Source organism: Colossoma macropomum, unplaced genomic scaffold, assembly GCF_904425465.1.
Source record: "Colossoma macropomum unplaced genomic scaffold, Colossoma_macropomum, whole genome shotgun sequence".
NCBI lineage: Eukaryota > Metazoa > Chordata > Actinopteri > Characiformes > Serrasalmidae > Colossoma > Colossoma macropomum.
Genome location: NW_023494792.1, coordinates 60,967,469 through 60,990,593, shown reverse-complemented (window position 1 = coordinate 60,990,593; position 23,125 = coordinate 60,967,469). Strand labels below are relative to the sequence as shown.

The following is a 23,125-nucleotide window of genomic DNA, read 5'->3' as shown; positions in this document are numbered from 1 at the left end:
ATATTGCATTCATGTTGGTATTTTATTTCAATTTTAAAACCACTCAAAGTTTAGAGTAACAACACTGACAAATTTTTTTACGATCTCAGCATTTCAAAAATATAGTGAACTGCAATGCTGTTCACATTGTATATGGAAATGTAAACATTGTATAGATGTCATTTCAGTAATATTTTAACATCACTTTTCAACGTTTCTAAAAAACATGAGCTTTTCTAAAATGTAGTCAACTGCCCCTTTAGTCTCAGTCACACTGGATGTACAAAAATACAAATATTGCATTCGTGTTATTTTATTTCATTATTAAAATCACTTAATATTCCAAGACTAACACCCCTGACAAAATTTCTAAAATCCAAGCTTTTCTAAAATATAGGGCACTCTCACTTATGTACAAGTATTATTGTATAATATGCAAATATACAACAGTACAAATATTGCATTCATGTTGGTATTTTTTTGCAATTTGAAAATCACTCAATATTCAAAGAGTAGCATCACTGACAAATTTCAAAATTTGTGAAACTTTCCTAAAATATGCTCCACTGCCACTGTAGTTGTGATGCTGCATTAATGTTATTTTATTAGGGTTTAAACATAACTCTATACTTCATGGTTACACCACTGACAAAATTTCTAAAATCTGAGCTTTTCTAAAATATAGTGCAAATATTGTACAAATATGCAAATGCACAAATGTTGCATTCATGTTGGTATTTTATTTCAATTTTAGTACCACTTAATGTTTCATAAACAACAGAAAAAGGCACTACATACATTACACTTAGTTTTATTATAATTATTATTAACATCACTGACAAAATGACTCAAATCTTAGTTTTTCTAAAAAACTACTTTAGTCTCAGTCACATTGTATATAAAAAATCAAACTGTATTCATGTCATTTTGGCCCAATCCTATTTCTTATTTTTACCCCTACCCCTTGTTTTCGAGTGTGACTCCAACCCCTTGGAGCTGAGTTACAGGGTAGTGGTTGAAATCTTCCCTCTGAAATGAGACCCTCAAATAAAAAGAGCATCACTTCATTAACAGCTACCAGCGCTGCTCTGTAGGCGACCCTGCCAGTCTGCAGTGACAGCAGAGGAGGGTAAAGTTCAGCTCCTCACTGCTGGGCTTTAGTTACATTTAGGGCATCATATGACTTCAAAGAGGGGGGCAATTATTTATTATCGCCCACCCCTAATTCTTCAGTGATATGAAGCTGAAGTCAGATATTCACCAGCTTCTTGTTCAAATATTCCAGTTCCACCTTAAATGGAGCAGCAGTTACATTCTGGCGCTTCAGGCGTCAGAACTGCTGGACTATTTGAGGTGGAACTATTAGCGATTTTTTATACGTGATGAATAAAAGAATCATAATACACTGAAACGACATTAAACTAAGATAATACAGTGATTATCGTGACTTTTAACAGAGAAAATTCTCACATTTGTGTGTTTCTTTGGTCTCTTGTTCAGCCATCTTGCTGGTTTTTCTTTTTTTTCTCATAACTCTCTGATTGGAGTCTCTGAAAAACCTCTGTTTGGAGGGTCATGTAGCCCCAACACTTCACCCTCCCCCTCTATCTAAACAAGAATCAGGACACCCTACACCTAGACATGATCGTGCAAAACAGAGGGCTAAGGGCTAAGCAGTAGGGGCGAGGGGTGAAATGGGATTGGGCCTTTATCTGTTTTAAAACCCTTAATGTTTGATGAGTAACACCTCTGACAAAACTTCAAAATTCTGAGCTTTTCTGAAGTCTAGTGCACTGGCACTTTAATCTGTCAGATTCTATGTATAAAAATACAAATGTTGCATTCATGATATTTTATTTCAATTCTAAAACATTTATTTCATGAGTCACACCGCTGACAAAACTGCTTCACTCAGTGTTTCAAACACCACTGAGAAAATTTCTAAAATCTGAGCTTTTCTAAAATAAAGTCCACATTAGTTTCAAAGCCACATTGTATGTAGAAAATTACAAATACAGCATTGATGTTTGTTTTTTCTTAAGCTTGTTAATGTTTCATGAGTAACAAAGGCACTGAAAACTTGAGAAAGGTGCTATAAAAATCAAACATTTATTATTATTATTATTATTATTATTATATTACAAAATGACTAAAATCTGAGCTCTTTGAAAATGTAGTCTAATGCCACTTATATACAAGTATTGTAAAGATGCACAAATGTACAAATATGGCATTCTTGTTATTTCAATTTTAAAATCACTCAGTGTTTCATGAGCAACACGACCGACATACTAAACTGCGAGCTTTTCTGAAATATAATCCACTGCTTTCACATTTTTTAATCTCAGTGTAGAAATAACTCAACTCAATAAAGTCAACACAGCTGACAGAATATTTTTGAGACATCTTTAGTGATTTCAGGCACTGTGGAGTCAGAGTTAGTCTTTCTTCCTTCAATAAGACCTTCCTGTTCTAAATGACACTACAGTCTCTGTAACGTCACTGACAAAAACACATCAGCAAAGTTACACCGATCAGGCATGACATTCTGACCACCTCCTTGTTTCTACGCTCATTGTCCATTTTATCAGCTCCACTTACTATATAGGTGCACTTTGTAGTTCTACAGTTACAGACTGTAGTCCATCTGTTTCTCTGATACTTTGTTAGCCCCCTTTTACCCTGTTCTTCAGTGGTCAGGACCCCAGTGGACCCTCACAGAGCAGGTACTATTTGGGTGGTGGGTCATTCTCAGCACTGCAGTAACACTGACGTGGTGGTGGTGTGTTAGTGTGTGTTGTGCTGGTCTGAGTGGATCAGACACAGCAGTGCTTTTAAACACTGTGTCCACTCACTGTCCAATCTATTAGACACTCCTACCTTGTCAGTCCACCTTGTAGATGTAAAGTCAGAGACGATAGCTCATCTGCTGCTGCACAGTTTGTGTTGGTCATCCTCTAGTCCTTCATCAGTGGTCACAGGACGCTGCCCACAGGACGCTGTCGGCTGGATGTTTTTGGTTGGTGGACTATTCTCAGTCCAGCAGTGACACTGAGGTGTTTAAAAACTCCAGCAGCACTGCTGTGTCTGATCCACTCAGACCAGCACAACACACACTAACACTGCAGTGCTGAGAATGATCCACCACCCAAATAGTACCTGCTCTGTGAGGGTCTATGGGGGTCCTGACCACTGAAGAACAGGGTAAAAGGGGGCTAACAAAGTATCAGAGAAACAGATGGACTACAGTCTGTAACTGTAGAACTACAAAGTGCACCTATATAGTAAGTGGAGCTGATAAAATGGACAATGAGCGCAGAAACAAGGAGGTGGTCAGAATGTTATGCCTGATCGGTGTACATTTTAAATAGAACAGTCATTTTAGTGCATTTATAACAAACTGATAAATAAAAATAATGCCTCAGTGTCTGTGAAGTCACTGCTGTTTTTCAAGCACGTGAATAAAAAATCATTTAAATATAAAATCCAAAAGAAAGATTGTCATAATATTCTGAATAGAACAGAATAGAATTTGTGTTTTATTCTAATTTTGAGCTCATGTTTATGGCTTTGGAGTTGTGGGACACTGTTTGCCACCACAAGGGTAGAATGACCCACTGTGAACCGTGATCTGTGACCACATTTCGGCCTATTAAACAAGGGTGGATTCAGCTATAATGGAAAGTCAGGCAATATCACTCATCACAGACTGTGTTCTTCTTACCGAGGAAACAACTTTGTAATTTAATCAGCACGTTTACAGAGTTTCCCCACCTAGACCAAAGTAGAATTGGGTCCAAATTATAATGTTATGGCACAATTAATGCATAAACGTTGGTTAAAACATATTAAATGTACTTCAGACCGAGTTATTGTGACCTGTAAAGCTCTGATCACCAATCCTGCCAATGGGCATCTACCTTCCTGAAGATTTCAGCTCCAACCCTAATTACCCCCACTTAATCATCCACTTATTATCCATCTACTCATTGCCTTCAAAAGCATTTGATTCGCTGACAGAGGTTAGTTTGGAGGTCAAACCTGCAGGAAGGTAGGTCTCCAGGAACAGGGGTAGTGACCACTGCTGCAAACCATCACCAGTGCTGGTCCTGAGGGCCAGTGTCCAGCAGACTGTGGTGATTTTCTCGCTCAAACCGACCTTAAAAATCTGAAAACTAACTGCTGATTTGAATCAGGTGTGTTTGAACCGGAAAAACCACCGAAACTCTGCTGAAATTGATGATCCTGGCTGTGAACTACTGCGAAGCTGCAATGCAACATTTTAGCCACAAGAGGGCAAACTTATTTTAATTTGTATTTCAAGGGGAACTCCACTGATTTTTTTAAATTCCTGCACAATTAAATCATTAAAATATAAACTATGTCACTTACAGTGGTTTGGTGTGAAATGCTTCTGTTCTAGAGAAACTTACTGAGTCAGAACTGTTCACAGTGGTGGTGATAGGAACCAGACGTCCACCTCTAAAATCTCCCTCACAGAAAGTTACTACATGAAATGGTTATGAATTCACTGTCTATGCTATGATAGTTTTGAGAAGATTTTGGTCCAAAACATTTTTAAAAAGGATTCAAGGTGGAAGGGATACATGCAGGGTGTTGTAAGGTAAAGTAGTCCCCAAAGAAAACTTCTTCTTTTCATATTTTTCACTATTTTCCATCATCAACGTTACATATTTAAACTCAGAAGACTCGTGTAGGTTCACTGGTGGTTTTGGATAGTAAATAAAATGGCCATTTGTGTTGTAGTCATGGCCACTGGCTCACCATTTCAAACCACTCTGAACGACCCTGTTTACATCTCGATGACCAAAATACGTGAATTCAGAAAAACAAACCCAAGTAAAAAAGAACCACAAATCACTGAGATCTGGTTAAACGTTTTATTAACCATCTTCTCTTATCATTTCATTCACATTCATCATCAATCTACCCTTTTTTCATTCAAGGAAACATTTCTTTGCCTATATAACCTCAGTCCTGCTCCTGGTGAGGCTCATTTGAGAACATTTGATCTTGCAGCTTTATTCACACCAGGGTGGAAGCATTTCTTTTTCCTGCATTTCTTATAAAAATAAGTTGGAGTTCAAGTGCAAATGTGGGAAAAGCCCACACTGGTGATTGATCATAGGTTCCAAAGAAATATATGCCTTCAGTTTGGACCAAACTACCTACATGGACCACCAGGACAAGAAAAAAAAACACAGCGACATCTAAAAAGTGATCGTGATGAGTGTGGAAGGTGGAGGGTTAGGAGTGTGTGTGGAGGGAGGGAGTGTGTGTGTGTGGCCCCTATGGTATGGTTTACAGGTCTTTCAGGTCTTTCTGAATGCTCCAGAGAGTATCAGCACTCTTCTTGAGCTGGGCCACCTCCTGGTCGGTCAGGGTCATGTTGACCACGCTGGCCACTCCGCTGCCGTTCAGCACGCAAGGCAGGCTCAGGTAAACCTCGTCATTGATGCCGTACATACCCTGCAAAAGAAGACAAAGAAAGGAACTAGTACATCTCCCATCAAACCCAGTACACACTTGTTTCGCACCTCGTCTCCGTATATTACTGTGATATACAGTATTACAGCACATTGTAATTGATGTATATGTACTGCTGGTACTATGGCATACCGTAAAAACGTTTATGTTGCTTTAGTGACGTCTTGTTTTGAGTCATTTCATAATCTTTTTTAAAATTTCATAAATCACCAAATAAGTGAACGCAGTGCACAATTTTCAAGCCCTCATTTAATAAATATCAAACCATCTATAACAACTAAATCTTACAGTGCTTTCGTAATCTATGTTACTGTTACAAAAAAATATTTAGAATCTAATAAGACCAAAATTTCATGTTACTCACCTTCACCATGGTGGACACGGGGTGGACTCTGCTCAAGTTCCTCACTAGACTTTCAGTCAGATCAGCCACACTCAGTCCAATGGCCCAGTTGGTGTATCCCTTCAGCTTGATCACCTCATAAGCACTGAAACACAACAGAACAGTTGGCAACTCCCATTTCCATTTACTCATTCAGCCAATGACAGCTTAAAAGGGCTCAGCCAAAAAAGTTTTAGTTAATAGTGACGAAGTGGTGCTGTCAGTTAGAATCAGATGAACTGTTTACCCAAAATGGCTAACGCCCTATTCGAGCTGGATTAGTTTCACCAGAGGAGGTCCAGTACTGTAATCTGTACATGATTTGACTGGCCGATTCAAACAGGACAAAGGATCTGTGGAAGTTCCCCAAATGGCCTGGATCAACAGCACTGACACATCACATGGACCTCAGCATCACACAACAGGCGCCGGGTGCCGTGCTTCCAAACAATAACACTATGCACGGCTAAACGGCAAATATGTTGCACAAAAAAAATAAATACATACAAATAATAATAATAATAATAATAAATCATAATAATAAAATTAATAAATAAAAATAAAGACATACTTTACAGTAAAGGTTGTGTACTTCAGTAGTTCCATAATAAACTATAGGATTAAGGAAGTGTGTCTACTCAAGCTCAATTTTAGCCGATTGCCTCGCCTTCAGGTAAATAAATAAATAGATAGATAAGGAGGTGCTGTTCCTTTTATTACCCAGTTTTATTATTACATCACTGGTGTACATTCAAACAGGACTACACTCTTAAAAAGATGGTTTTTCAAGGGTTCTTTAGTGAAGAAAACTGTTCTATATAGAACCATGAACACTCAAAAGAATGCTTTACATACATGAAGTTATATAGAACTATCTACAGCGCATTTTCCATCAATCTGAAGAACACTCATGATGCAAAGACTCCTTTAATTACACAGAGTTCTCTGAGTGCTCATGGTTCTATATAGAACCAATGTCTTTACTAAAGAACCATCTAAAGAGTTTTCTGTTGCTGAGGGAGCTCTGAGTTCAGCAAATTACAGAAAGTTATTCACTGTGGAGTTATTACTTCACAGACCTGTAAAACGCAGATTCAAACTGGATTAAAATCACAGATCTTGTCGTTTATCACTCAAATTACAGCACCTCCACACATAAAACTAATCCAGCTCCAATAGGGCTTAAGGCTACGTTCACGTTACCAGCTTAAAGTGGACCGAATCCGATATTTTCAGAACTATGTGGACAGATCTTCTCAAATCACTTTAAGTGGTCCTAGATCGGATACATATCATTTTCATGGCTGTGCGACCTTAACGAGAGGAGGATTCATCTTTTTTTCCACTGCACCCACACACACTATGATCATCAGCCCATGTTCAGAGCATAGCAGAGAGAGCAGTGGCTAATCTGAAGAGACATCTGGTCTTTTTTTTTTTACCTTCACCCCAATCAGGACCAGCTGAGAGCTGCTCAAGACTACTGATTTCCGTGATATGACTGAACTAGCAGCACAAGTCTTTATGTTGTCAATGACGCACGTTACTGAACAAGACATGCGTGCATGCAGGTGGTTTTAGGGTGCAGACAGGTCACTCAAATTACAGCACCTCCCCGAATAAAACTAATCCAGCTCCAATAGGGCTTAAGGCCACGTTCACGTTACCAGCTTAAAGTGGCACGAATCTGATGTGTCTCGATGCGACCCACATCCGATATTTTCAGAGCTGTGTGGACAGATCTTCTCAAATCAGATCCGAGACACCTTCTTAAGGGGTCCTAGATTGGACACATATCATTTTCATGGCTGTGCGACCTGAACGAGATGGGAATTCATGTTTTTCCCACTGCACCCACACATTCTACGATCACCCCGCGTTCTGAGCATAGCAGAGAAAGCAGTGGCTAATCTGAAGTTTGCCGGCCTTACACCATACGACTAAGCGATTTCACTGTCGCAGACAAATCTCCAGTGTGTGAATAAACGCATTGCGCTCGCGTCATCTCGATCGTTTAGCGTGAGGTGGTCTTTTTCTCGTCTTGACGCTGCAACAAAATCAACCGTGTTTAATATTATCGTAAGTTTTAAGTCTTGGCTCATGCAAATAGTGACACGCCAGGGGCGCGAGAGAGGGCGAGTGGGCGAGCGCATGCACGTGGTGCGATAGAGATAGATAGTGAGAGAGATAGAGAGAGAGAGAGAGAGAGAGAGAGAGAAAATGCATGCGTGAGCACCTGAAATCTCTAAAAATGGCAAATCTGCTCCACTTTAATACAAAAATCATACTAATTTAAAATGTAAACTGAGTGCTTTAATAATATTTCAAGTTCGCTGAGTAAGAGTGATGTAAGGAAACATGCAGAGGACTTTAAGAACAGCATTATTGAAGAATCATCAATGTTTAATTCAATTTTCTATAACAGGGGTTTCTTATTTTGTTTGTTTTTTACGGTTTAGTTCATAACACCCAACCAACAACGCTGAATCGCTACATTCCACTATAGAGTGGAAGGAAAATGGTTTATCTGCTTGTAAATTGCCACCAGGTGCATGATGGGGAATAATCTCAAAACTGCCTTTAGATGTGAGAGGGTGTCAGACTTTAGTCTTTCAGAAGGCTTTTCAAAGTCTTCCGGTGTACGGTTAGCATAAGAGACATCCGGCCTTTTTTCACCTTCACCCCTAATCAGGACCAGCTGAGAGCTGCTCAGGACTACTGATTTCCGTGATAAAGACTTGCGCTGCTAGTTCAGTCATTACATGTTGTCAATGACGCACGTAACAAGATACGCATGCATGCAGGTGGTTTTAGGGCGCAGACTCAGCCACAGACAGATATAGGTCACTTACAAACATGACCCATCAAGGATCCGAGCAAAGGAATGTGAGAGAGCAATAAGGCTTGTTATGTAAACACAGCCTACGCGTCCACAAAGTTTAGACATCTTGTTACAGGCTGAATGGAGATTGATTATCCGTGTGAAAACTCTGACTCAGTCAGTCTAAACAAAGAGCTACGGCTTAACTCACTACATCAGTTAAGTATGTTGGATAGATCTGTACATCGACTCAGGCTAAATGTAATTCTGTATGTACATGTTTACAGTTCTCTCCATGCCTGCAAAAAATTATGCATATTTAAGACAGGAAAGAATGTACACGTATGTAATGGAATGAGTTCTCCACCTTGGCAGACCAGTTAAGTCCGGTTCTGCTTCCCCACTGCGCATAGTTGTGTTTTCGGCTCAATGAGGGGTTGATTATTAGCTAAATGAGGACTAATGTGTTACAGCAGCGAAAACAAAACTATGCAGTGTGCTGAAGAACTGACCGCTAAAACATAATCGTGTGTGGGAACACTACCTGTCCACCACCATCTTGTGAGTATCCTTCCAGTTCTCGCTGTCCTGATCGGTGCCGATGGCGGGGTTGAGCTTCTGCAGGCTCACTCCGGCGACGTTCGCTCCGCTCCATACAGGCACTGCGCAAAACAGAAGGAAAAGAAATAAATCTAATTATGAGATTCTGTATTTCCACACAACTGCAAGATTTAACATCATATAATGTCTTTAAAACCGCAACCAAACCACTACGAAGCAACGTATAGAGCAGAGTCAGCAACCCAAATGTTAACAAGAGCCATTTTGTCCCGTTTCAACAAAAATCAAAACCACTTTTATGCTCATTTTATCGAAGTAATGTTTTTCCATCTTGGATGTAAACATGTCTCAGTATGTGCTGATGCACTAGTACAGGCTAAAAATGTAATATATATAAAAACGCAGACTAACTTCGCTCTGCTTTAAGCTTTAGCTGCTTTTCTCACATCTCTGATGGGACACTTTACCACAAAAGTACAACAGTTTCTTGTAAATTGTCTTAACGTTTGACTTTTTAATGAGGCTGAAGTCGCTTCTCATTCTCCAGCTTCTTGTTTTAATTCTCCCGTTCCACCTTAAATAGTGCAGCAGTTACATTCTGGCACCTCAGGCACCATTTAAGGTGGAACGGGAGAATTAAAACAAGAAGCTGGTGAATGAGAAGAGACTTCAGCTTCGCGACTTTAGTGTTTTACAGTTTCTCATCGCGGATTAAACGTATCAGGAAACCAGATGGAGTGATTATAAACACTAATAAGTCCATTCGTCTCCAAATTATCGATGTTCATCTTAAATCTCTCTCTTTGCCGTTTCGTTAGCTACTAGCTGGGCGAGATTGTTGTCTGTGTTGCTATGGTGACCAGCAGTCTGTGCTGATCTTCAGGGTTAAAGGGTGAATCAGCAGTTCTACATTAACTCCAGAGTTTAAAACCATTTATTGTTAAACTGTGTTGAACGATCAGCAGAGCTTTATTTTACTGTAAAGGAGGATGATTTTATTTTTACCTACAAATCTAATTCAGCTATGGAGCCACAACAGGGCAGTATAAGAGCCGCATGTTGCCGACCCCTGGTACAGTATCAAACAATAAACCTGAACAATGCTGTACCTGAACGAATCACACGCTAAACTATACACAACTGATCAAAATTCAGTTATTAAGGACAAGCATTACAAAGGCTTACCCTACAGCTCGCATCGTCTCTCATGGTAATATAACTTGCATGTAACTGCCAACTGAGTCAGCTTCCAATATTACTTTATCATTTATACTGAAAACTCTCCGGCACAGACGGCATGCGCCGCTGGTGGTTCTCCAAATTCTTTTGAAAACCAAAATACTGACAAACCTGTGCTCTGGCACCCGTCTTCTAGACCCCATGTGTCAAACAAGGCCCACGAAAATATTTTGTAAAATAATTTTCTATTAATATTAACCTGTTACACAACGCACTGCACTACGGTCCCCAGAATGCATTGCAACGTAAAGTGCACCCTGACTCTCCTACCCCAACAACGATCTATGGGACAGTGGTTACACCTCAGTTCTAAACAATCCAAGCAAATAGGTAGGTTTAAAAGACTCCTGGGGACATTTTACAATTTTCAAGTATTCGTATAACAGACCTTGCAATATTACAAGTGTCCATATTTTACTGCTGACGTTTTTGTGCATTTTGAATAAACAATGGCCAGTTTGGGTTATAACACAACATTACTCCATGTTGTGCAGTCATGGGCTGGAGGTTAGGGAACCAGCCTTGTGACCGGAAGGCCGCCGGTTTGATCCCCTGAGCCGACAGTACGTGACTGAAGTGCCCTTGAGCAAGACACCTAACACCCAACTGCTCCCCGGGCGCTGTGGATAGGGCTGCCCACCACTCCGGGCAAGTGTGCTCACTGCCCCCTAGTGTGTGTGTTCACTAGTGTGTATGTGGTGTTTCACTGCACAGATGGGTAAAATGCAGAGGTGAAATTTCCCCGTTGTGGGACTAATAAGGGTCACTTAATCTTTAATTAAATAAAAACTATTTTTTCTCTGGCCCACGGATTTGTTGAGATTTTTAATGTGGCCCCTTTAGTGGCCGAGTTTGACCCCCCCTGTTCTAGACAAACTTGTCCATTTTACTCTCTAATGGAGAGCAGATCTCTACAACAGAATTACTCCATGTTGGCGTTCAAAGTATGAATGGATGTGTATAGTTAATAAACTGAATCTGTTTGTATGGCTTCTGATTAGGTGCATATTTTCAATTATATACATTTTTGAACTATTATATACTATTTTGAACTATTAAATATAGGTTAAGCAATTAAATAACATAAGAAAGAGAACAAAAGAACAACACCCTGCACTTATTTGATATCAATTACCGGCCCAAGGTTCTGGAACAACTAGTTCATATGTTCCTGACTTTTCTGATAAGGTGGATCAGGTGGGCTAAATCTACACTATGTGGGGTCAGAGTAGGTCTCCAGGAGCACGACTGGGTATCCCTGCTTTGAACCTTGACCCTTTCATTCCTCCACCCCCAGCCTCCCTGTACAGGGGCTCACCGCTGGAGTCTCCATGTTCTCCCAGGATGTAGCCATTGAAGCTGGTGGCGTGGATGCCCAGCTTCCCAGCCATGAGGTAGCGGAAGCGAGCAGAGTCCAGGTTGGTGCCGCTGCCGATGACGCGGTGCTTGGGCAGGCCGCTCAGCTTCCAGGTCACGTAGGTCAGGACGTCCACTGCAGAAGCAGGGAGGTAAAGGGTTGAGTGGGAGCAACTTTACAGAAGCATAAAATGGTCTGCTTCTGTAAACACACAGCTTTATGACATTCACAACTTTACAGCTCAGACAGAAACCTTGGGAGCACCAGCTTCAAAGCACCCACATACAATATTTTAGCAATAGAACACAGAGGGAGTGTGTTATCGCGAAATAACGTCACGGCTGTGATTTGGTCGCTGTAGATCATCTCAGCTGTGATGTTATTGGTGATAACACACTCCTCGAGTGTTCTATTGCTTTAATACAACAGTTAAATAAATAAAGTAATAAATTAATAAACTGGGCCGTGAACGCGGCGTTTAATATGTTTTAATGTTCGCAGTTCCTTCACCAAATTATAGTTCCTTAACGAGCAGCTTGTAGCTACGTCAGAGTAACGAGCTCCGCCCACTCGCTGCACAGCCGGCAGTTCGTTCTCCAGCTCCTTACACTAAATTCCCAAACTGTCATCACCACTGAGCAGCTTATTTGTATTTTATTGTGGCAGTTTTATGGCTCAGTCTGATTTGGTCAGACTCTGAAGATCAGACTACACGTTTGGCGAATGGTGTTGGGTTCATTTCTGGCTGATTCCAGGTTGTTCAGCTGTTCTTCTGTCACAGCTGCCGACTGAAAAGCTGCTCAGTGGTGATGACAGTTTGGGAATTTAGTGTCGTCTCATCTTCAGAGTCTGATTAAATCGGCTGTCGGTCAAATGTGATCTTAAAAGTGTCCATTTTCTGTTTGTGCAAAGTAAGAAGTAAAAACGTTCAAACGTATTGAGCGTCTCTACAGCTGTCAGAGTCGTGGCGTACCAACGGCGTGTCAGCGGAGTGATACAGTGTTTGTGAAAAACCCGGGATGTTATGGCGAAATATCAGCACGGTTAGAACACTTCTCAACCAATCAGCTTGTGTGGCCAGAACTAACTGTTGTATAATTTCACCTATTAAAGGTTCTACACTCGATAGTTCAAACATTAACATAACAGTAAACTATTTTCTATGTAAAGATATGTGGAGTTACGCCGTCCTGAGCAGCGAATAACGTCTCTGTTGTAATCTGAGCTTCTCCGTTTTTTCGTTTTCATAGCTGGTCTGGCCATGCATGCATGTTAGTCCAGTCCTGTGAAAATGATGGCCCTCCCCATGTTTTGTTTTGCCCTCCCCAGACAAAGACAGCGACCACCCACACAGCACTGTGTATGCAAGATTGCAGGGTGCCATAGGAAACGTTCAGGTAAATCAAATATTTCTCGAAGTTGACGAGGCTGAAATTTCCTTCCTATTCACATTTTCCCATTCCACCTCAAATCGTGCAACAGTTTCATTCTACGCCTGAGATGCCTGAATGTAACTGCTGCACCATTTAAGGTGGAACAAGGAAATTCGAACAAGAAGCTGGCTAGTAGGAAGCTGATTTCAGCTTCATCGAGAGAGTTGAACAGCATGAAAAGGGATGAGGAGGCTGCTCTGTTTCTCCTTGACAGGTGGGCAACACTCACTTATTTCTGCTGCTTTACAGAAGCGACAGATCTAACGTTGTATCATGGTATTTGTCCGTACAGTGTTTGCAAAGGGTTTTATGGCCACGAAGATCTATAAAAAACAATTTTGCAAGCTCGGCGTCATTCCCCTTGGATATGCGCATTCACGATTTTGGGGGGCGGAGCTTCTGAAGGAGCACTGAAGAAAGGTGTGTATTTGTTTTGCTATTAAATTCAAATATCTACAGTCAGTCATTTTGAGGATCACGTCTGTGTGCGCTGCCGTGCTTTCCCTCACCTGGGTTGGACACCACAACGAGGGTGCAGTTGGGGCTGTATTTGACAATCTGAGGAATGATGTGCTTGAAGATGTTGACGTTCCTCTGCACCAGGTTGAGTCTGCTCTCTCCCTCCTGCTGACGCACGCCGGCGGTCACCACCACGATGCGCGAGTTAGCAGTCACAGAGTAGTCTGTCAACCACACAGAGAGAAGAGGTTTACAAATCAACGCTTATTCAAAACATTAATCACAACAGGGACAACTCGCCCAAATTAAGTCATCTTGAAAAATCCCAAAAAGAGCAGATATGACTGTGTACCCCCACGATTCTACGCCAAAACGGATCTATATAGCATCAAGAAAAAGTGTTTAGACTTGTGACAATGGTAGAACCATTTTTGGTGCTATACAGCATTGATTTAAAGAGATTCTTCAAAAGAACCATCACTGAAAACCATTTAACCATGGGAAAAACCGTACATGCATTTAAAGGGTTCTTTGAGTTTTCAAGGTTTTACATTTATCTGCTGCCTTTACTGAAGAAACCTTGAAGCCCCCTTTTTTTTATGAGGAACTCCACAGATTTGTTTAATATTCTGCATAATTAGATGGTTAAAATGTAAACAGAGTCGTTCAGAGTGGTTTGGTGTGAAACGCTCCATTCTAGAGAAACTTACCGAGTCAGAATCTCACAGTGGTTGTGATAGGAACCAGACGTCAACCTCTAAAAGCTCCCTCAAAAAAGTTAAGCAAAATGGTCACGAATGTCGCCTGATGTCCAAAACATCTTTATGATTGTTCTGAAATATGATTTTGCTCTAAAACGTATATATTCATCAGGTTATTACGGCATTTTTTTTCCAGATTCATCACTATTTTACCACCAACATTACATATAAAAACTCAGAAGATGTGTGTTGCATACATTATGACTCCTGGTTCCTATTAGCAACACTGTAAAAAATAAATAAATAAGACGAGACAAGACGAGATAAGACAAGACGCCATTTCAGATCAAACCACTATGATTGAATTGGGTAGAAATTGAGAAAAGTGTGTAATTTTCCTTCAAGGCTGAACGGTAAAATGTACAGGAGTGATATGATGCGTCTCACCCTTGTCAGCCACGATCTTGTGAGTCTTCAGGAAGAGGCTGCCATGCTGCAGGTCCATCATCTCTCCCTTCAGCTTGTCCTCAATCACATCAACCAAGGCAAGCTCATCGCAAAGGTCCTACAGAAACAGAGAGAGAAACACTGAGAAATGCATTCAAAATACAGCACTTAAATCTAGTTTAAGGTATGGTTTGGCAAAATAATCTAATTTCTACAATTTCCACTTGTCCCAGATGTGGCTGATTCACCAAGACATGTTTGGGGTCAATATTTCACTGCTTTAGTTTAGGACTGGGCAGCTTGCATTGCTAACAAAAGAGCTAGAAGTCAATAGTCGCCCAAACCATTTTCTGTAAAAATACATCACCAAAATTTATTTCAACCCACTCGAACTGCATCCAGGTCTTAATTAAGGTGGTGCAGACTTGATGTGGTTCAGAACACAGTATAACTTACTGTGAGCCATAAAAATGAACAGAACTGCAGTCAGCCACTTTAGACAACTGGGTCTGTGTTCACAAACCACCTCAGGAGTCAGAGAGCTGATCTAGAATCAGTATTTGTGACAATGACCATCATAAATATGGAGGAATCTGATTCAAGATAAGTCCTGCTTCGTGAACATCAGCCCTGGTGTCATCATACTGTGTCCTAAACCAGGGGTTCTCAACCTTGGCCACCTCAAGGTCCACCTATTAATCAGCAGAAAGCATGAAGGCCCACAGGAAAACCATTTTTGAAAATTTTCAACACAGCAATTTTTTAGGTGTCACAACGTTATTTGTATCACTAAACTTTAAGGCCGAATCCCATTTCTTCTTTTTACCCCTACCCCTTGTTTTTTCGAGTGTCACCCTAACCCCTTGGAACTGAGTTACAAAGGGCTAGTGGTTAAAATCTTGCCCCTACGAAATGGACCCTTAAATTAATAATAATTGGGCTTTAGTTACATTTAGGGCATCATATGCCTTCAAAGAGGGGGGCAATTATTTATTAATCTTCCACACCTAATTTATCAGTGATACGAAGCTGAAGTCAGATATTCACCAGCTTTTTGTTCAAATTTTCCCGTTTCACCTTAAATGGAGCAGCAGTTACATTCTGGCGCTTCAGGTGTCAGAACTGCTGGACTATTTAAGGTGGAACGGGAAAATTAGCTAGCTAGCTACTGAGACATTAGCATCTATTAGCGATTTTTTTATGCTTGTTATGAAGAAAACGACCAAAATACATTAAAATGATATTAAACTAAGATAATACAGTGACTATTGTAATTTTTTCATGAAGAAAATTCTCACATTTGTGGGTTTCTTTGGTCTCTTGTTCTCCATCTTGCCATTTTTTCTTTTTTTCTCTGTTTGGTGTGACTGAAAAACCTCCGTTTGGAGGGTCATGTAGCCCCAACACTTCGCCCTCCCCCTCTATCTCAACAAGAATCAGGACACCCTACCCCTAGACGTGGACACGCAAAACAGAGGGCTAAGGGCTCAGTGGTAGGGGTGAGGGGTGAAATGTTACTGGGCCTAACTATCAACAGATTAGGTGAATATAAACTTGTTTTAAACCAGAAATCGGGCAGAACGGTGGCAATTTAACCTACATCTCTCACTCGCAAATGGACATTTGAGCCAAAAATAGATGAAGCTGCTTTGTGCACAACTGTTGCATGACTTGTATTAACACCGTTTACCGTCTGTGAACATTTTACATTTCTCTCTTATTATAAAGGCATTTTTTCCCCGACTGATTTTATGAAAGTACCATCGCTGGCCGACTATGGACCACTGACTCCTCAGTAACAGCCCAGAGGACCACTAGGGGGTGCTTTGCTGCCCACTTATGACCCACAGCTCAGTGGTTGAGAAACCCTGTCCTAAACCACACTGAGAAGTGTGTGCCATTTTAATGAAGACCTGGATGAAAAGTTTTGGGGATAAATTTAAACACAAATGATTTGGGCTATTTGGGTGACTATTGAGCTCTAGAGTTTGTTAGTAATCTTATCCTTGTAGCTCCAATTATGAACTAAAGAAGCATAATTTGGATTTTCAAACACGTCTTGGCTGACAGACAACGTCTGGTTTAAGTAGAAAACTAGCTACTAAAACAGGGAACTGTTTCTTTAACCTCTTACGCTCGTGGGTATATTTAGGTTTTTCCATCTGAATTTACATGCCCAAATCGTAAGGCAAATTATTCAGTAACTGCTTGAAATAAATGTAATTATTACTTTTTTTTTGTAAATGTTTCCATCAAATTGACAGAACATGTGTTTTATGATCACACATACTGCTATATGCTTACAATTTACTGCTGAAAGCCAAAAATCTTTTTTTTTATAAAAATAATTTTTACAGAGCAGATCACTGAAGAGATGCCAGTTTGAGATCTGAGATCCAGTTTGTAGCTCAGATTTGTGAAAAAATGGGTCGACTTTCAGTAGAAAAAAAAATTGTGAGTTCAGCTTCTTTTATTATAAGGGTTTAAAATGACATCACCCGTCTATTTGACTGGAAAGAAGACAGTTACAGCTCTCATACGACCCCCACCTTTAGAACGAAGCTTATGAAATATCAAAGCTGTGAAGTAACGAATATGACGAAGTGCGTTTTGAACCACCGGGGGTTCCAAGGAGTTAAAAAGGTTAAGAGTTCTAATACAAATCAGCCCAAAGGGAAAGGAATGAAAAATCAGCATTTCATTACAACAGTGTGTGAAACAAACATCTTACCCTGAGCAGGATGCTGACAGCACAGGCCATGCCCACCTGTCCCACTCCCACCACAGTCACCTTGTTGGTGGGCAGCTGGGGGGCAGTGGCCAGAGGAGTGATGAGTTTCTCCGCGACTGAAGCCATGATCTGCGAGGAGAGGGACAGAGAGATTAGACAACTTCTGCCTCTCTTAATTCACGTGTCTGTATTCTGTCACAGGGACATGCTGCTCAGGCCCCACCCACATACTTTGAGCACTATTTCCCAAGCACAGAACGTTCTAGTACAGTAACCCGGTGACAATACAGCTCCAAATGTTCTCCTGGTGTTAATAGTGGAGAACAATGTCTACATTTCACATAATCTGCACCTGAATCCAAATGAGAGCCTGCATTATTACTCGCACTACAGACCACCACAGTCGTCTCATCGCACATATTAGGAAGCCCTGGTTGAAGCTGATTTGCTCTATGATGGGAATGAATGCCGTTTTCACACCTTACAATAAACAAAAATGTTCCAAAGCTGATGCGTTCTGTCCTACGTCCATTTTTCCTCTGAATGTCACTGGATCCTCTGGATTACGAGGTGGTTAAGGAGCTGAAATATGACTCTGCTGCGCAATGAACCGACGCAACCTCATCAAAATACAGGGTGATTCAAAAAGACTCATCCAATTTCAAATTGATTTATTTCACTTGTAAATCGTTACAGATCAAGCAGTGAACTGTAAATGGTTTAAATGAGCATAAAGTTTATTATGTAATTCTACAAGGTCTCAGTTTGAACCTCCTCCAGCTGTACAGACAACATCAACCCCATAGTCAAACTCATCCCATACTGGATTGAGCATGTTGGGTGTCGCTGCACTCACGGCTCTTTCAGTGTGATTTCGGAGATCATCCAGTGTTGTGGAACCAACGCCGAACGCTCTGAGCTGTTGGAGCTTCACTGCCCACGAAAATCACACTGCACAGTTATGACGGATTCACTCTTATTGAAGTGGAGAACGCAGAACGCTTTCTGCTCAGGGGTCTCATCTCCTCTCAGACTGAAGGGGAGCCATCTTCCACTGACAGTCAGAAACTCTATGACCCCCTCTTTCAATTGGATTGTGATTGGTTCCTAGGTGCCTCACGGCTGTAAAAATATGACGCTTTGAAATCGGATGAATCTTTTTGAATCACCCATGTACACCACAAACCAGCAAACTCTGGCAAGCGTGGTAGTTAAGATGCTTTGGCAGCAGTAGAACACATTCGGAGTGGCTGGTGCCGTTACTTTAACGGTCAGGACCCCCATGGACCCTCACAGAGCAGGTACTATTTGGGTGGTGGATCATTCTCAGCACTGCAGTAACACTGATGTGGTGGTGGTGTGTTAGAGTGTGTTGGGCTGGTATGAGTGGATCACTACACATATGCAACAAATCCAAAAGAGTCTGAAGGCACTTTCGTTGTCAAAACGTATGTGAATACATACATCAATATTATGTGTAGGTCTGGCCGATTCATCAAATTTGATGCTCAATTTCAATTTTGGGTTCCAACAATAACAAAAACAAGTTAACAGATAAAACGATTGTGGTGGCGCATTCAGTTTTGCAATGATGCTCTCGTTTTGTCTTGTGCTGTAAATCCAGCTCCCTCCTTCCCTTTTCCTAAAAGCCCAGACTGACCTAATTTATTTCGGTCTAATTTATTTTTATTCATTATGTTTAATATTTATGGTAATAATATGTTTAACACTTTTCAGTAGGTTGTTGAAGTGGACAACATAGTTGACCTTACTTATTTTTATTATTATTTATTTAAATGTATATTTTTTTTTTTACATGCATTTTTTTCATTTGTTTAATACTTGAAATATTTTATAGTTCAGGAAAATCCACTGTTTTTTTTTTTAAACAGTTCAATAAATATATGACGCTTCCAAAGTCAAAGAGTAATCGTGTTAAATAATCACGCTTATGATTTCTGCCATAATCAAGCAGCCCTACTAACACGTTTGCTGGCGGAAGTGTGCGCTGTGCGCTGACACTAATCCTCCTCTTTCATCTCTATGCACAGAGCTGTGAACACCATAATCCTAATATGACACTGAGCTCACAGTCCAACACAAAAACTAGCATGAAGAACAGCTACGAAGCTCTCTGGGGGCCTTTATTAGATTATGATTGAACTGTTAATGGGATTTTCAGAGCATTTCAATGCAAAGCATCCAAACGCTGCTGATATCTGAAGCCCCCCAGCTTTAAACAACAGGAAACCAAACCACTTCCAGCTGGGTATTAAAGTGAATATCTGCAAAGGTGCAAAGCCAAAATCAGCCTAATTGCAAAGAAGTAAGACAACATAAATAACTGAGAATATTAGAGATGCATGAAGACATCAGCAGATAGTAGCTTTAAAAATAAATAAACAAAAAAATGAAAATAAATAAAATAAAAATAAAATAAAAAAAATAATTGGACATATTTAATTAAAATTTCCAAGTGACATCCAATGATGTATTTAATCACACCAAATGGCACAACATGGGGGCGATGCTGAGCTTCTGTGCATTTTAAAAATTTTTTTTGCATTGCCAACTCAGAAATTAATCCTATATTTCTCCGTCAGGCTAATCCAGGCGGATTTAGTCCCAATTTCCACATTTTACAAATGTGTATTGAGTGTATCAGCAGACATGCACATAAAAAATATTGGATACTGGTATCGGTCCACAAGTCTCATATCGGTGCACCCCTATGGAATATTATCATTGGAATCTCACAAGATCGCAATCAGCAGGTTTTTGCCTAAAACTATTAAGGATAATAATAAAAAAAAGGCTAATTTATATCCAGTCTGTTCTTTCTTTTGTCTACTACTCACTGATTTACAGGTTTAAATGCCAGCTTATTGAAGAAAAACTAAAATGTTGCTTATTATGCTGCAAGTTTGGCTGATAAAAAGTACTGGAAAAGCGCTCGTGTTTTTCATGCATTCATTTAATCCATACTATCTATCTACTTACTGTTAAGGCTAATGAGAATCAACCAAAATTACAGCCAATTTGGCTGCGAAGAACTCAATGCTATGACTATATTTTATCATTATCGTGATAAATTATGTCAGAAAACTCTTTCCTGGGTGGTCATAATTCAAAGAACACTGACTAACTATGTGTCTCATTACAAAGTGAGCATATCGAGGTCTGTTTAATTGGATTTAGTGCAGTGTAGTTTGTAAAAGAATTAAATCATGGTAGTGGTAGGCTTATTATTAGTAATAGTAGTATTTATGTGCCACCACAGCTTCTATTTTGTCTGTTACAACTTATTAAATCTCAGAAAAACTAAATATCGATACTGTGTATCGTGAAAACGTCCGTAAGTATCGCGATATAGTATCGCCCAGCCGCAGCGCATCCTCAGAGCCCGAGTACCAGCAACATGTGGCTGAAGGGCGAACTCGTGTATAGGCCCGTGTCCCAGTGGTACAAGGGGACTACAAAACAGACTTAATTCACTTCATAAACCTATATAAAATGTACATATCTAGGCTCAGTGTCCACTACAAGTGGTTAATTACTCGGACGTCACTCCGCGGCCTAAAGCACAGCTACAACGACCGTCCTCGCGATGTCCTTGAGAGTCCCGGATGCAGCGAAGCTGCTGCTGCTACTCGGAAAACAAACGCCAAAACTCCAAAATCACGACCTTAAAACCCTTAAAAACAGTCAGTTCCTCAACTCAGCTCCCTAAAAATGAACTTAAAGCCGAGTTAAGGTTTCTGTGGCTCTAGTTTGACCTACATTTCCGTCGTGTTTGACGTTAAATCGAGGATGCAGAGATCGTCTCTGCAAAGCGCAAAAAGAGAAGATGGCCGTTTCCTCTCAGCTACTGCCTCAACTTTTTTGTTCACATCGTTTTCGTGTGGCTTCGAGAAGCCTAAACTTCGTCGTGAGTTAATAAATCAACCTACTGGTTGTAGGATATACAAGCCACGCCGAAGCTACGAGGCTGAAAATCAGCTTCCTGTTCGAATTTTTCCGTTCCACCTTAAATGGCGCAGCAGTTACACTCTGGCGCCTCGGCGTAACGTTAACCGCTGCACCATTTAAGGTGGAACGGAAAAATTCGAACAGGAAAGCTGGCGAATAAGTAAAATTCCGAGTTTTTTTAGGTTTGCTTCACAGGGAACAGATCACAGCAACGTTTTATTATCCTTTACGACTCTAAATAACTCTACAAAACTCCCCGATTTCCATTAAAATTTCATTAAAACACTTAAAAGACATGAAGATAAATATGTGAGGTACGTACATCGGTTTCTGGAGGTTTAAATGGGGTGATATCCTTGGCTGTGCAGAGGAAGGGTTGTGAGTTGGAGGCGATGGCAGTGCAAAGCGTTTATGAAAGAGTGAGGCAGCGAGGAGGAGGAGGAGGAGAAGTAGGATGGCTACGCGGGTTGCGCAAGCCACGTAACGTAAAGCGCGTAAGGGTCATCAGCATCGGCAGCTGAAACCTCCTAAATGCGTTGTGGAATACGGCGACGGCAGCACGTATTGCTACTGGGGGGGAACGAGAAGTGTGAAAGTCGTAAAGGTGAAAAAACCTGTTCAGTGCGGCCCGCTCGCTCCACAAGTGTGAGAAAGCGGCTGAGTGAGTTTGCAGACTGTGCCAGAACACTCTCACCTGTGTTTTAGCGAAAAACTCAAGTTCATGGAAAAATACGGCCTGTGTTCCTAAAAGGACATAGTGACTATTTTTTCAATAAGGCGTGGCCACGAATTAATACATTTAGTCCACTAGTCAGGATTCACAATAACTCATTGTCTCAATACATTAATTTGTGGCCTCAATATAGCCAATATATTTATTCGTGGCCTTAATATATTAATTTGTGGTCTGAATACATTAATTTGTAGCCTCAATATAGCCAATATATTTAAATTACATATGGCCTCAATATAGTAACTCATGGCCCCAAAATAGCCAATATATTTATTTCTGGCATCAATATAGTAATTTGTGGCCTCAATATAGTAACTCATGGCCTTTATATTTATTTGTGGCCTCAATATGGTCAATATATTAACTTGTGGCCTCAATATAGTAACTCGTAGCCTTGATATATTAATTTGTGGTCTGAATACATTAATTTGTGGCCTCAATATAGGCAATATATTTAAATATATATGGCCTCAATATAAGGGCAGTGGGTAGTGCTGTTGCCTCACAGCAAGAAGGGCCTGGGTTCGATTCCCCGGCCGGGCGGCCAGGGTCATTTCTGTGTGGAGTCTGCATGTTCCCCCTGTGTCTGCGTGGGTTTCCTCTGGGTACTCCGGTTTCCTCCCACAGTCCAAAAACATGCAGTCAGGCTGATTGGACATGCTAAATTGCCCCTAGGTGTGAGAGTGTGTGTGACTGTGTATGTCTGTCTGTCTGCCCTGCGATGGACTGGCGACCTGTCCAGGGTGTATCCTACCTTCCGCCCAAAGACAGCTGGGATAGGCTCCAGCACCCCACCGCGACCCAG

General features: G+C 40.7%; 1 protein-coding gene across 1 annotated transcript; it reads right to left on the bottom strand.

Moving 5' to 3' along the window:
* Positions 1-4,866: 4,866 nt before the first annotated feature.
* ldhba (lactate dehydrogenase Ba) lies at positions 4,867-22,042 on the bottom strand. Its single transcript, XM_036577724.1, has 8 exons — positions 21,910-22,042; positions 17,619-17,747; positions 14,888-15,005; positions 13,790-13,963; positions 11,809-11,982; positions 9,235-9,352; positions 5,852-5,975; positions 4,867-5,469 (listed from the first exon to the last, which is right to left on the bottom strand). Exons 2-8 carry the CDS (start codon positions 17,742-17,744, stop codon positions 5,302-5,304), a joined length of 1,002 nt encoding a protein of 333 aa, XP_036433617.1. The 5' UTR covers positions 17,745-17,747; positions 21,910-22,042; the 3' UTR covers positions 4,867-5,301.
* Between the last annotated feature and the right edge of the window lie 1,083 nt (positions 22,043-23,125).